Genomic DNA, 15,043 nt, shown 5'->3' with positions numbered 1-15,043 from the left:
ATATTTTTTTATATATACACCTCCATACATGCACACACGGTGTCTTGTATTATTGTTTATTATGGAACTATATATATCTATAGGTAGTCATGCATGCACAATAAAGGATGTTTCTTTAATGTTTGAAGTACAAAAATCTTTCCTCGGAGAAAGCTTCCTACAAGGTCATGTTTCAGGTTTTCCGGTCTTTGTGAAGAGGTTTGGGTTTGGTCAAAACAAACCCAAATACACAAAGAGGAAAGTAAATATGCGCACACACAAAAGAATGAAGAGCAATTGTTTATCCACCTATGAGAGTTTCATTGCTCAGATTCCTGCAGTGTAGGAGCACTGGATGTGCTCTATATGCAGGTAAGTGCATTCTTCTAAAACCCATCATTAACGCTGTACACACTGTGTTCCATCTCATTTTGCCTAATGGGAGGATTCTCCGGATTAAACTGAAGAGAGGCTGTGATTCTGCGATAAAACTCTGATTGAAGTTCAGTCAGCCGTGAACCTGGCTCTTCGTTTGAGTTCACTCGGGCGTCTGTTGTTGTTCTTTTTTTAACTGTAAGTGGATCGACATGTTTCATCGCTCAGATGCCTTCAGCGTAGTAGCACTGGATGTACTGTAGATACCGGTAAGGAAACTATGTCTGAGTTCCCTTAAAGCCCATAATCAATGCCTTGTACCCTGCTAGCTTGTATCTCTTCCATGTTTTCCTAATGGGAGGATTCTTGGGATTGAACTGAAGACAGTTTGGACCAAGGCACCAATCGAAGTTCAGTCCGTCGTGAACTTGGTGGCCCAAAGCCGTCTACTCTTTATACAAGTTTATTTGGATTCCCGTTCTTTTGATAGTAAGTGGATCTACAGGTTTTGTTGATCCCTGCAGCGTAGTACAGCTGGATGTACTGTAGATACAGGTAGGGAAACGATACCTCCATGTCCCTTAAAGCCTGTAATCAAGCCCGTGAACATTATGCGTCATCACTTCCCTTTTTGCCTGATGAGAGGATTCGTGGGATTGAACTGAAGAGAGGCTGGGCCAAGACATTTGAGTCGGTCGTGAATCTGGGCACGGCTAAACTCCAAAATCTCTTCGTTTTAATTCACTCTGAAACCTGTTCTTTTAAAGGCATTTGGATCGACATGTTTCACTGCTCAGATTCATGTAGCATAAAACCGCCGGATGTACTGTAGATGCAGGTAGGGAAACGAAGTCTTTTTTTCCTAGATTTTTCCCTAAACCTTCTGTACGTTGTATGCAGTGTCAACCCTGTTTGCCTAATGGGAGCTTTCTTGGGATTGAACTGAAGAGAGGCTGTGAGGCAGTCAGTCGTGTACTTGGTGCCACAGAAGCGCTCCAAAGCGTCTGCTCTTCATGTTGCTTCACTGGGACGCTAGTTCTTTTAATGGTAAACGGATCTACGTGGCTTAAAATGACATGTGCAAACCTGCACTTCACTGTGTACTATAAGTGCTTCATTGCTCGGATTTCTGCAGAGTCATAGCGCTGGATTTGCTTCAGGTAGGTAAACTCTGTCTCGGAGTTCCCTCAGAGACTATAATCAAGGCCTTGCACGTTGTGGTCCAGCTCTTCCCTGTTTTCCTAATGGGAGGATTCTGAGGATTGAACTGAAGAAAGGCAAGCAGTTGTACACAGGAACACTGTTCAGGTCAGTCACGCTGAGCTTCCAACTGTGTGTACTTCATTTTAATTCACTCGGACACCTGGTCTTTTAACGGTAAGTGGATGTACTTCCTGTAGTGTGATACCACTGGATGTACTGTAGATACAGGTAGGGAAACTAAGTCTCAGATTTCCCTTAAAGCCCGAAATCAAAGTTTTGCACACTGTACTCCATGTCGTTTCGCCAAACGGGAGGAATGACCCGAAGAGAGGCTGCGATCCTGCGTAGAAACTCTGACTGAAGTTCAGTCAGTCACAACTGAGCTCCAAAGTGTCTCCTCTTCATCCTAGTTCGCTCGGACACCTGTTCTTCAAACTGTAAGTGGATCTACGTGGCTTGAAATGCCATTCGCTAGCCTGCACCCCTCCGCGCTGTTTAGCGTATCCTCCGATTGTGTCTTTCCCTCCCCCAGGGCTTCGGGTTTCTCATAGTGTAGATTCTCCTCTTGACATTCTGAGCGACGTGACGTGATGTTGTCCTCTACACATGCTCTGCCGGGAACACATGCTCTCCCGTGGCACAGGGAAAGTCCATCGTGTCCGTCTAAAAGCGTCCGCTGCAGGTGGCGATGAGAAGCGGAATTTCGTGTGAACGACAGTAACAGACCTGACCACAGCACCAGCCCTCTGCTGCGTTCCGTCTCTCTGTCAAGGATATAATCACACTAAATATGGCTTCCTGTTACGTTACTTCTGCTTTAGAGAACAGACTGCTTGAGCACTTTAATCATCTTGGTAAAGTTTGGAACCTACGAGTGCTTTTACATCAGTGTGAGCCGATGTTAAAATTAAAGCTTAGTCAATTCAGGCTTTTTTTTTTGAAGGAGAGCTGGAAAGGCCAGTAATTACGTTTTACAGTGATGGTGTGTGCGTGTATGCGCCCACACTGGTTTAGAACCTAGAATTAGAATTACAGTTGAGTGCAAAAGTTTTGACACCCTTGGGATAAAATCGAAGACATTTCATTTACAGCAACAGCGCAGATCTGTTTAACAGAGGTTTCTTCATTGTTATGATGTTTTGATTGTATATTTTAACTTTTAATAACTTTTAAAATGATTAAATATTATTAAACTGTTACGTTTAGTGTTACGAATAGTGGTCTTTCAAAATATTTTGGACTTGCCGTTTTCTCAATATGTTACTTGACCTGACTTACTTGTTGAACCTGATTGGAGCTTAATTCTCACTTTGACTAGGAAACATTTCCTAAATGTTTCAAGCTCAGGCATTTCTACACATGTAATATAAACGATAGTCATTTGATAACGTCACTCTTTTCACAGTACTAGGATCAGAGGGTGACTTAAAACGAACAAACACTGCCCCCCCCTTCATTTCTTTCTCCTCTTCCCTCTCAGCTCGTGCGAGTTCTGTAGGGAATGCAGTGTTTTGGGGCTCTAAATATAGGCTTTTTTTTCTTTTCTTTTCTTTTTACTGTAGCTGACCCTTCATGTGTCTTTAGTGTGGTCACTCCAGGCCTGTGCTAGCTCAGCACCCTCTCCATATACTGCAATTATATGCAAAAGTATCTGTTTTGTGTTGCGGTGTTGCCAAGTGCTCTCATAGTCCCCGCTTTGGAAAACCAATGCCCTACGTGTTCGTAAAAACGACACCGGAAATGGAGTTGTCCGGCGTGTATCGCTGTTGAGCTTGCTGAAGCTCCAGAGGTGCCAACTTCTACGGTTTAGTCGTAGCATTTACGAATTTGACCCCTTGCTACGGTACTCTTCTGCTTTTTCATCTAAAGCAGCATTCAGACCAAATGCAAATAAAATTCACTCGGTGGAAGAACCAGTTCTCAGAAAGGGAAAGGAAGGCAGTTACTTGGTTTCATGCAAACGTAAGCTTGACCTGTGAATTTGCAGGCGTTGATTTTGTGACTCAATAGAAAACAAGTGGATGGGGCTGTGGGCTCAGTGGCTGTTAGCATGGAGCTTTCAGGTCAGACATACGCTAGCATTTTTCCCCCCCCTCTCTCTGCATGCTGGGATTTTCTCGGGAGCGCCGTTGGTGCCTCTGCAAATCCGATTTGTGTAGTTCAGTCTTGTTTTAGTTTCTTAAAACTGTTGGTGATATCTCTAATGGACTTCTCTTCATGTCTTTTTCCACTGGGATCATGAAACAAATGAACACATAGTCTTGTTGATTTGTATGCCTGAAGAGATGAATCGGCCCGAGGTGTTGAACCATGCGGAGATTCCGAACTCCGATCCTATGGGATGGCTGATGAGTAACAGCTGGAGGGCAGTGAAAGCTGACTGACGTTTTTCTAGTTCTCGTTTCATGTCCTTAAGCTTTTTCAGCTGTGTATATAATCATCTGCTCCAGGTTAACGCCCACAGATCGGTTACATTAGTTGTGGTAACCTTTTTTGACATCCCTTCTTGACCTTTTTTTTTGCCTTTGATTAGAGAGAGAGAGAACACATGAAGAGATCACAGCTCTTTCGAATGATGACGTGATTAGTGTGTCAGATCCGCTGCTTATTCATTATACAGTGGATAACTTCACCTGGATATTATAGACTTAAAGCTAAAACTCTTTCCACCAGCCTTCTTCCTGACTCTACAGTGTACAATTGTAGAAGAGTAACGATTTATATTCTCACTGTCCGGTGTCACCTGGAAGAGGATGGATTCCTTTTTGAGTCTGGTTCCTCTCAAGGTTTCTTCCTCGTGTCGTCTCAGGGAGTTTTTCCTCACCACCCCATCACGATTGGCTTGCTCATTAGGAATAAATCTATATCTATGTCCGGATATCTGTAAAGCTTCAAAGACTCGTCATTTATAGCCACCAGACGTCGATCATCGTCTACGTCCACTGTGGTAACGGTATTGTGTTACTCTGCAGATTGGAGCAAAGCTCTGAGACGCTACATGTCCTGATGCTTCAATGTCTTCCTCTTTTTCTCATCCTTACACAACTAGTGATATTTGTCTCAGACGTTCATATACAACATGTTAGCGGATACACTTCGGGGTTTTTTTTTCTTCTTTCTCTCCCAGTTGGGAATATGTACGGGTTCTGTTGAGATGGTTGAGTCTAACAACAGTGATCTTCTGCATAGGATAAGTACTCTATAACGAACGCCTCTTGAGAGAGTGAAGGATTGTGGGAGAGTTCAGTGAGAAAGCACATTCTGCCAGAAAGGCATTTTGGGTCGAGGCTGAGTGGCACCATATTGATTCCCGATCAATGTGCCATGTGAGCGGCTGCCGGGGTGAGGAGGAGACACACAGTGACGGATATTGTGTGAAAGAGACTTTGGCAGGAGCTGAATGTTTTGGATAGTCACATGGCTGCCCAGTGGGCGTGATGCCACTGGCTGTGACCCATTTCCATTACTGAGGTGGCGAGAACTGGGCGTATGAGGCAAATGTCAAACACAATGCAGGACACATTCAGTAGGGTTTGTTTTTTTCTTTCTATACAGCATATAAAGTGTGTTTAGTGTCTGATTCCAGTGCGATGTTGCCATCTGTAGTGTTTTGATGAAGATCTGGCAAGCGTATTGGTGTGTAACTGTAATGAAAACGCTGACTAGCCAGTGTTACCCTACCATCTTTTATGAAACGGGAAATACGCGAGTTCGAAAGTTTGCAAGTTCGAATCCAGACGTTGCCACAGCCATCTGTGGCCAAGGTCCAGAGAGCAAAACTGCACTGTGGGAGGGAAGGAAGACATTACTCTCTCTCCCCTGTCTATCACAGTGACGTGAGCCGATCACAGACATCTGCGGGTTCACGTATGCGGAAGAGGGCGGATAGCGGTTGGTAGCTATTGTGTGACGGGGAGAGTTAGCTAGTGGGTGGGAATTGGCAGGTGACCAAATTGGGGAGAAATATTTGGTCAAATAAATAACGCTAAATCCAGTGTACATTCAATCTATTTCCACCCTGTACTGTAAACGCAGTGTAGCGAGTTAATTTGTTGGGGATGCTACCAAAATAGCCAACCTTGTTTATAAGTAAATAACAAGGTAAAACGCTCATCACGACGTTCTTAGAAAGTAATCAACGATAGCGATGTGTCCCGATTTGAAGCGCTGTTACTCTTGCCAACGTTTTCTAACAGCACGTCCTGAAGTGTTTGCATTTATATTTCTCATATATATATGTGTACAACTTGCCAACACTAACGTTATTTTACGTATTAAAGAACGTGTACTTTTTACAGTTGTGTTACGCGCCCATGAGACGTCCATAATTGTAAATGAAACGTATGTAAATGAACCAAGAAAGATGACACCTGGAGGATTGTTGGTTTGTACTTTTAGCGATTCGGGTGTTGTAGTCGTGAGTTTATGCGTTGGCATTATATTGCGATTTATGCTAGGTGTTGAAGTCGGTATGTCAATTACGCAATCAAAGCGAATACATGCCGTAAACATTTCTCTAACGTGGTACTTTTGACACGTAGTGTCACGTTGTTATAACCCGTAGCAGGAGAATGGATGTGAGTGAACGTCATGTCGGTAGGGTTTGTTAAATTAATTAAAAAATATATATACTCTAATTTGTTTGGGACGTCTGAAGGCGTTAATGGATAAATTCGTTAGTACCGGGATCAGTGATCAATTATTTCCAATTCGCTGTCTGGTTATGTGATAGTCGGTGCTAATGTCGCTACGAGGTTTGGATGTGCTCAACTTTTATTTAGTCTCTTGTTTGTCGGATTCGGACAGGACGTCCTTGTATTAAAACTTTCCATGCTAAGCAATCCTTGCACTGGACCTCGATGGACGCCGAGGTCTCGGAGAAGACGATGGAGTAAATCCGAAAGGGAAGGCCAGAGAGTAAAAGTAAAAGGGTTGGGTAACTTTAGAAAAAGATTTCTCCCCTCGAGGCATTTTTTTTTTTTTTGGTTTTCCGTAAGCTTTAAGCTTTCGCTCGGAGAATTCTGGACTTTCCCCTGAAGTAGAGACGAGGTGAAAACGAAAAAGGATATGACTGAAGAAGCCTCGTGACGTGCTTTTGAAGTGCTACTCCGCTCCAGGCGATTCCATCCAGCATGTCAATAAGTCTTACCTGTAGTACCGCCGTGCCGACATGATGAGCTGACGAATTTGTTGCCACGGCAACAGGCGTCCATGCCAACGCACTCATCTTTCTTTGGGCGGAATTCCAGTTAGGCATTCATTCGGCAGGTCTTTTCTTTCTTCCCTTGCTTTTCTTTGTCTGGTCTTTGATGCGCGTACAGATGTTTGCGCTCGAGGTTCTTTGTGCTTTTGTTCCGCACGCAGAATGCGGCGTTACACCGCATGGAACACCTACGCTGCGAACTATTAAAGCCTTTTTATGCACAACACATTTGTTATCTCGAACCCTGAACTTGCCTGAGATTATATGAAGCGCGAAAGGCTTTGGCGCGCGGAGTTTTCGTGCGACGCTTATCGCCTAGAAATGAGCAGGAAATCTTTCCTTTGGTATTTCTGTGCAAACACGGTTGGCGCGCTCATCTCTTCAGACCTGCAGAAATCCTTTCAACGAACCGTAAAAGCCTGAAAACCTGCTCGACAAGATCTTAATGCCGTCCCTTCCTCTCCGACACGCGATGGGATATTGACGAGGCTCGGACTGAAGCGCACACACGCACACAATCTGCTTAGTTTTCTTCATATCAACTTCCAGAATATATTCATTGTTTTACTGCTTTAAAAAGCCCTCAAGGCATCGTGATGTCCCTCAGATACGGCTTCAAGTTCTCGTATTACTGTTTTTATTTTGCACACTGCCTACTCTCAGGTTAAGAACCCAGCTTTTCCACCTTTTAAGTCTGGAGTTCTCAGGTTTCCCCTATTGAGTGGAATGCTGACTCTGTAAAGACAGGGTTGTCCATAACCACTGATAAGCTCTTCTTCGGTGAGACTTTTAACCGAGCGCCTGTGTTCTCGTTCTATCACACGTAAAAGCGAGTCGAAAGAGAAGAGACCAGCATGGAGGTAGGGCACTTACTTTTTCTCGGATAAGACGTACAGGCGTGCCCGAGTCACTTCAGGGAAAGACTCTTCAGGTACTTAAACTTGCGGTCGTATTACAAGTGCTGGATTAGCACTGTTTTTTGTTTTGTTTTAAACTAGCGTTGTTGGGTTTGGGTTTTTTTTTTTTTTAATTAATGGCGTGACACTGCTTTGTGGGTTTTTTTTGACCGGCTGCCAAAACTCTTCCCGCTTCAGAACATGTCGGCTCTGTTTTGTTTTAATAAGGATGTCACGTCGAAGTCGGATTGAAATACGGCGCACTCTCCCGACGGAGTTATAGCTTCTCGTGCCCGTACGTGCTTTCTTAAGCCTACCCGATTACGTAACGTTATAGCAGTGACGAGTGAGGAGACGCCGAGAGTAAAGTCAAGGTAAACACGGCACTCGGACTCGTCTTCGTTTTTTTTTTTCTTTCTTTGTCGGTTTTCCAGTTCGTTAGCCACGTTTTCACAATACTTTGATTATATTAAACAGATCGATATTGCATTGAATCCGAAGCTGTTGGATTTGATTTGGAATATTTCAAAAAAAATGATTCTTTCGTTAAATAATTTCTATTGCGTAGACGTTTAATTAAAGATGAAATCGGCTGCTTTTTAAACGCAAAACACGGTTTCTTAGGAAGCTTGTGATGTGCATGATGTGTATCGTAGAAATGTCTCCACCTTTATTATTTATTTCATAAATCTGCCAAGTAACATGTTGCAGCGGATGAATCGAAGCCGTGGTCGTGAGAGTTTTAATCTCAGGAGTTCTAATCTTTCGGTTGCGAGCGTGAAGAATGGCAGGCCTGTATTTGGTGTGTGAGCACACCCTGCTTTAACCACAGCCCTGCTCTCACAGTTATCTGAGCTCTGTTAGGCTTTGGATGCCTCTGGAGAACTTGCTGTAACCCCATCCTTTCAGGAGCAGCAGCAGGGTGGAAACGCATTTGGATTAGATCAGACTTTTCTTTTTTCCCCCAGAAAATATCTTAAACCGCACTGAAATGTACATGTGATTTTTGAAAACACTCGTGTGTGCATGCAAGCCCAGTAGAAGAATAACGTCAAAGACATGGACGTGCGTACTGGGCCACAGAGAAGGGAAAATCCGGAAACGCAGTCTCCAGCAACAACAATCTCTGATTGGACGTTGTCCCAAAAGCTTTTAGTTTACTCAGGGCTTATCCAAAATCTCTATTCATGGCGCAGTTTGTAGCGCCCGAGCATGAATCATCCCCCCCCATATGTAAATGTAACTAAAATGAATGAAATTACAGAGCAGCCATGATTAATCGAGTCCTAGTACATTTACAACTTTCGCAAAACCCAAAACAGGCATGCGCAGGTTCATGCTGTGATGTCATTGTTTTCGAAAACACGGAAAATGGTGCTTTAAAAATGTCTCCACGTTACGTGGGTGTTTTCAGACAGCTTCAGACTCCAAACTGTGGACGGGACGCCAAAGCACAGAGAAAACGCTGTGTTTTTGGATATATCCGTATACGTGTGGGCGGGGCCTGAAATGACTGCACGATGGAACGTCTACGTGCTCTCGAGAAATTTTCAGTGACTCGCTAAATGCTGGCAGGTTTTCCTGAAATATTCAGCATACGTGAGAACGTCGTCAGCTAATGGAGCTGGCTCCGGCAAACCTGACAATAAGTCGTGAGAGCGCTTTATCGTCCTCGGTGCTAATTTTGGCCTTGCATGTGTCCTGACTTCTGTTTGAACCCCCCGTGTCGGCCCGAGGCCAGGCCGTTCGAGCTGCACGGAGTGTAAACGATAATGTTTTGGAACGACCGGCTGCTCGGCTGCTCCGACTCAGCCCAGGAAGGCATACCGTTGCTAGGTATTTATCTTCCGTGTATCGGGAAGCTCAAGGCTTTAGCGCAAATGAGAATTTTTGATGGCAGAGACACTGTGTTTGTGCTTCTATGTCTTCTCGTTTCTCGTTAGTGATTTCCTCCAAGCGCATTCAAAATGCCGTGGCTTCGTGTGTCTCGGAGGAAGCACAAGGTCGCACAAAGTTAACAGCGAACACTATGTTTCAGTGGAGGTTGTTCAAGTGCAGGTCAATGAGCTATGATACTGAGGGCTGTTCAGTTGTTTGTTTCATTCACAAAAACCCTATAGTTATGTACATATTCAATTCAATAGCACTTGTAACAATAGACTTTTGTCACAAAGTAGCTTGGCAAGAAAACACCCCGAAACAGCATGAGGAAGAGAAACCTTGAGAGGAACCAGCCTCAGATAAGGAACCCATCCTCTTTTCACCATCGAGTAGATAGACGGGGCTAGGGTCTTGTTACTCTGCCGGAAGTCACATCCCAAAAATATCAGAGTTGTTATATTTCTTAATGAGTTCTTAGAGCTATTAGGCTGCTAGACAGGTCAAATGGGTTTAATCCAACCCTTAATAACTCATTAACAATAGGCCTGTAAAAGAATCCTTTGAAAACAATCAGAAGCTGAAACCTAATGGCAAATCTAACCAAAACGTGTCATGTAAACGAACCATTCTAAATATTTGAACGTTTTGCAAATGCCTGGAATAGATATAAAGAGTATGGTTTAAGGAGATTGTATGGTATTAGTATAAGTATAGTCTAGAGGGATTGAGTTAGAAGCCTTTATTTGTCACTTTTACAGTACAGCACAGTGAAAATTCTTTTTTCCGCATATCCCAGCTTCTTAGGAAGTTGGGGTCAGAGCGCAGGGTCAGCCATGATACAGTGCCTCTAGAGCAGAGAGGGTTAAGAGCCTTGCTCAAGGGCCCAAAAGTGGCAGCCCCCTGACCTTCTGATCAGTAAGCCAGAGCCTTAACTGTTGAGCCACCGTGTAGTCTGGTCTGGAGATATGGAGTGAAGTATGGTGTGTGTGTGTGTGTATGTGTGGGGTATAGGATTTTGCATATGGTCTAGAAGTTTCGAGTATGGCCTAGAAATATTGACAATGCAACATAACCATGGACTGTACTCTAGAACTATGGATTATCCTCTAGATTTACGCTCTAGAACTATGGGGTGTGCTCCAGAACCATGGAGTATGCTCTAGAACTATGGCACATGCCCGAGAACTACGGAGTTTGATCTAGAACTGAAGTGCACAGGCTAGATTTGAGACAGCCCATGTATTAACAGGTATATAATTGTTACGTTATTGACTTAAACAGGTTTATCAAAGCAAAAGACTGCATTGCACTCTCCAGGACTGGAGTCTGAGCGGTCCTAAACCTACCACATAAATAGTATGTATAATGTATTTTTTTTTCTTTTTCTTGAAGATGTTATAAAATGAAATAAATATTTATTTAATGCTCTCTCAACTGAAAAACAAAACAAAAAACAAAACAAACAAAAAAACGTCTTTATATCTTGCTCTGCTTTGGTGGTGATGATGGCTTTACCTGTAGGCAGACTTGGTGCGTGTTGAGACCCCTGCAGGTAAAGATTGGTATTGCAGGCAGTGGGACGTGAATTTTAAGCCAACCATCAGCTCTGCAATTTTAAATAATCTGTAGTGTCTGTGTGTGAACTAACATAACGAACACAGACATTGTGTTTTTGCTGTTTAGTAAACAATGCTAGATATTGTTCCTCTTTATAGCGATTAATTGTGTACAGTTTTTGTTGTTTTGTTTTTGTTTCTTCATCTTTTGCATGTTCATGTGGGTAAAGCTGCCACAGAGGAAGTAGTGGGTTTTTTTTTTTTGTTTAGTTTTCAAGCATGTGAACAGCGTGATGAGTCTCTCTTTGTCTCAGACACTGACTGTACTGCGTAGGTCATCTCTCTGTCTCTCTCACTCTTTCTCTCTCTCCTTTACTCTTTCTCTCTCTTTGCTTATCAGAAATGTCGATCTGTCTTTCACAGAGGTAACCTCACGCTACCCAAGATCCCAGAGTCTAACATGGCTCTCAGCGTGCTGGGAGTTTTCCTGGGATTGCTTCTGGAAGTTTCCGCTCACGGGCCATCCAGCGTTCCCAGGACTTCGTGGAGACGTGAAGGTACAATCGCTTCTAATTAGACCTCGGAAATTTCTCCGGTTTTATTGTGTTTGAGTCTGGCGTAGACCGCAGGGTTTAAAGAGCAAACGCAATAAAAGTACAAGTTTCCATTTGCTGTTTTTTTGGGTTTTTTAAAACCACAGTGATATCTGTGTGTAGTCTATATTAAAGTTTTGTGTTCGTCTCCGTGGATAAGACTCGAAGCATCGTGTAACAAGTGTTTAAAGGTTTGTTCGGTTTGGTTTGGTTTTATGTAAAGTACTGGTGCTTTCTGAAAGTAATCCTGACACTTCCCTATTTATGAACTCTCCAGAAAGGTTTAGTCAGAGTTGTGTGAAGTACCTGATAGTCATACATGAGTAAAGATGCCTTTCTGGAAAATAAACACGGTTATTTTCTCAAGTAGATGATAATAGGTGCAGTGAAAAATAATAAACAGGGTGGTGTTATGAAGCGGAGATGCCACTACCACCCTGAAAGCTGATTGTTTTCCTATAATGGCACGCTCCAAAGTATTTCATTCCTCTTACGCCACAGAAATTTGCTATCCGTTACAGTTCTGTATTCATCCAAGAACAAGAAGTAATTCGTTTGTAGCTACATGAAGGAAGTTCCGCGTACGTTACAGCAGCTGTAAACAGTCACTCCCTGACCAGGCTCTCATTTTTCTATCTCTCGACGAACTCGGACGACCCCAAAGACACTTCTGTGGTGAAAAATGAACCGTTATATAATGCTCGCACTGGAGACTCATTCCTAAAGGAAAACTTCACCATAGCAACAATTATACTTTTTTTTTTTCCTTTTATGAACGAAATAACCGAATTCACTAAATTCTCAGTCGCTTGTACCAAAATCTTATACATCGCTGAAAAAAAGAGAACGTTTTCAGCGTTTCTGAAGAGAAATGATCTCTGTAATATAAGCATTTGGTCTTTGGTTAAATAATAATAATAAGAAGAAGAAGCTTAGAAGATGATTCAGCTATCATTTAAACTTTTTGAGAAAAGGACATTCTTAAGTTTACACCTTCTTTTTAAATAAATATATAATGGTGAAATATTATTTTCAGGCGCAAATTGAATACAACAGAAACGCTCCTTTACATCTGGTCGTGTTAATATGCATGCAAAAATCCTCTACACAGTACATGATATACTGCATCTTTCACCACATACACACACACACACACACACACACACACACAGACAGACACAGGTGTTCATTGAAGTTCTTTTTTTAACAACCTGTCAACAAATTGACAAGAAACCAAGAGGCCTCGGGGGAGGGAGTGTGTGTGTGAGAGAGAGAGAGAGGGAGGGAGAGAGGCGGGGAGTGTGTGTGTGAGAGAGAGAGAGAGGGAGTGAGAGAGAGAGGCAGGGAGTGTGAGAGAGAGAGAGAGAGAGGGAGAGAGGCAGGGAGTGTGTGTGAGAGAGAGAGAGAGAGAGAGTATTAGACATGTACAGAGCATCATCCTCTGTTTCATAGTTACTGTAATATTGAAACAAAACATGAAAACCTAATTTCTGGTTTCTGTGTGTATGGGTCAATGTGAGGTGTGTGTGTGTGTGTGTGTGTATGGGTCAGTGTGAGGTGTGTGTGTATGGGTCAGTGTGAGGTGTGTGTATGGGTCAGTGTGAGGTGTGTATTTGTGTAAGGGTCAGTGTGTGTGTGTATGGGTCAGTGTGAGGTGTGTGTGTGTGTGTGTGTAACGCTGGTGGTCCTAGTGCTAGCACTTTAGTTTCAGTTTATCAGAGTAAAAGTAGACATTCTGCTGGTGAATTATTTTACTTCATACTTCACACTCTCTCATCTTTAACACACACACAGCGTGTTGATGGTTTTAAAACCCACTTTCTAGACGCTGTTCAGTTTTTTCTATACGTCAGGAAGTGGTATGAGTTGAGCGTGTGTGTGAGAAAGATATACACCACTGTAAGTTGTACCCTTTGGTGTATGTGTGGCATTGACACAACAAACAACAACCTGAAAATCATGCACACACACATGCACACACACACACACACACACACACACACACACACTGCAGGGTGTGCAGATGAGTTAAAAGCTTCCAGTGACATGTAAACCACCCACACACCTTTTACTCTTTTCTCGATCATCTCTCCACACACACACACACACACACACACACACACATACGGCCACACTTAAACTCATACACACTCCACTGCCTCAGACAGCTTGCGTCTCCCCGGCGTCCTCGCGTCCGCCCGTGCCCAAGATCATAAAGAATTTCATGTGAACGGTGAAGCACTCGACTCTGGGAGAAGCACACTGTGTCATTTGGTGTCTTTTTATACGAGATAATGTTGCACTCACATCAGTGCAAATTAAAGGACGTGCGTTCAGAGCAGAACAGAAATCCTAATCTGAGTGCAGACTCGCGACAGATGAAGACACGTGACGCTTTTATCCTTCTTTTTTTAATGCTTGTTTAGTTTCTTTTCTTTTTTTCCCCCCCAAGAAACTGATGCTTATCTGACTTTTAACCTGCCTCCTTTCCTGCTCTGTGTGTGTGTGTGTGTGTGTGTGTGTGTGTGTGTGTGTGTGTGTGTGTGTGTGTGTTTATCCAGACGTGAGCTTGGTGGAGTTCTCCGAGCCAGGCGTGTTTAACTACTCCACTCTGTTGCTGAGTGAGGAGCGAGGTGCGCTGTACGTCGGCGCCAGAGAGGCCGTCTTTCAGCTCGACCTCAGTGACGTGTCCGTCAAAAATAACCAGGTGAGGTTCTTGGGTGTGAAAGATCACTACAGCGGGTTTTCAAGCTGATCTGTATCTGTACATGCGTGTGCGTTTACCACAGGTTCTTTTTACTAAAAGACGTCAGATACCCGTTTACTCGGACTCGGTTATAATACAGGTCCACAGGAGGTTAAGTAAGGAGTAGAACACTTCCTGGCATGCCGTTGTAGGAAAATAATCAACCAAGGAATGGTGTGATGAACCCCGACCTCCAGTACGTTCTAATTACGTTCCAGTAACCGCGCATCCTGAATGTTTTATTCCTCTTATACCACAGCAGGTTAAATAAGGTAAATAAGAATGAATTTATTGAGAAACAGCACACAGGTTTGATTGTTACAAGTTAGTTCCTGTTCCCACGCGGTCATTTCCTGACTAGCGACTCCAGAAACGGAAAAGTACAAACTTCTGAAAAGGAAAAGTTAGTTACAGCTTTACGTCTGACGGACCACGTTTACATGGACAGAAGTAATCTAATTATTGACCTTATTCTGAATAAGAGAATATAATGATGGTGTTTACATGAGTTGCTTTTAGAATATTCCTTTAACGTTCCCGTTTTACATGTTACAGAACGTAGATCGATTAACGGCACACGTCATTACGTCCCCACGCCACGCCGTCCGACG

The 15,043-nt window shown here is 43.2% G+C and overlaps 1 protein-coding gene across 5 annotated transcripts in view; it reads left to right on the top strand.

Moving 5' to 3' along the window:
• The window catches only part of sema4d (sema domain, immunoglobulin domain (Ig), transmembrane domain (TM) and short cytoplasmic domain, (semaphorin) 4D), a 56,507-nt gene that overhangs the window by 30,511 nt on the left and 10,953 nt on the right, over positions 1 to 15,043 (top strand). For 3 of the 5 annotated variants that reach the window (XM_053648280.1, XM_053648281.1, XM_053648282.1), the window contains 2 exons: positions 11,517 to 11,650; positions 14,248 to 14,393. In XM_053648280.1, the coding sequence (XP_053504255.1) occupies positions 11,554 to 11,650; positions 14,248 to 14,393 (243 nt within the window). In that variant the 5' untranslated portion in view covers positions 11,517 to 11,553. Of the gene's footprint in view, positions 1 to 1,214; positions 7,692 to 10,818; positions 11,651 to 14,247; positions 14,394 to 15,043 lie in introns of those variants that run through there. The other 2 variants (XM_053648283.1, XM_053648284.1) reach the window with 2 other exon arrangements.

Source organism: Ictalurus furcatus, chromosome 18 (assembly GCF_023375685.1).
Source record: "Ictalurus furcatus strain D&B chromosome 18, Billie_1.0, whole genome shotgun sequence".
NCBI lineage: Eukaryota > Metazoa > Chordata > Actinopteri > Siluriformes > Ictaluridae > Ictalurus > Ictalurus furcatus.
Note: the sequence above shows the minus strand (reverse complement) of the source record. Positions and strands in the feature narration are given on the sequence as shown.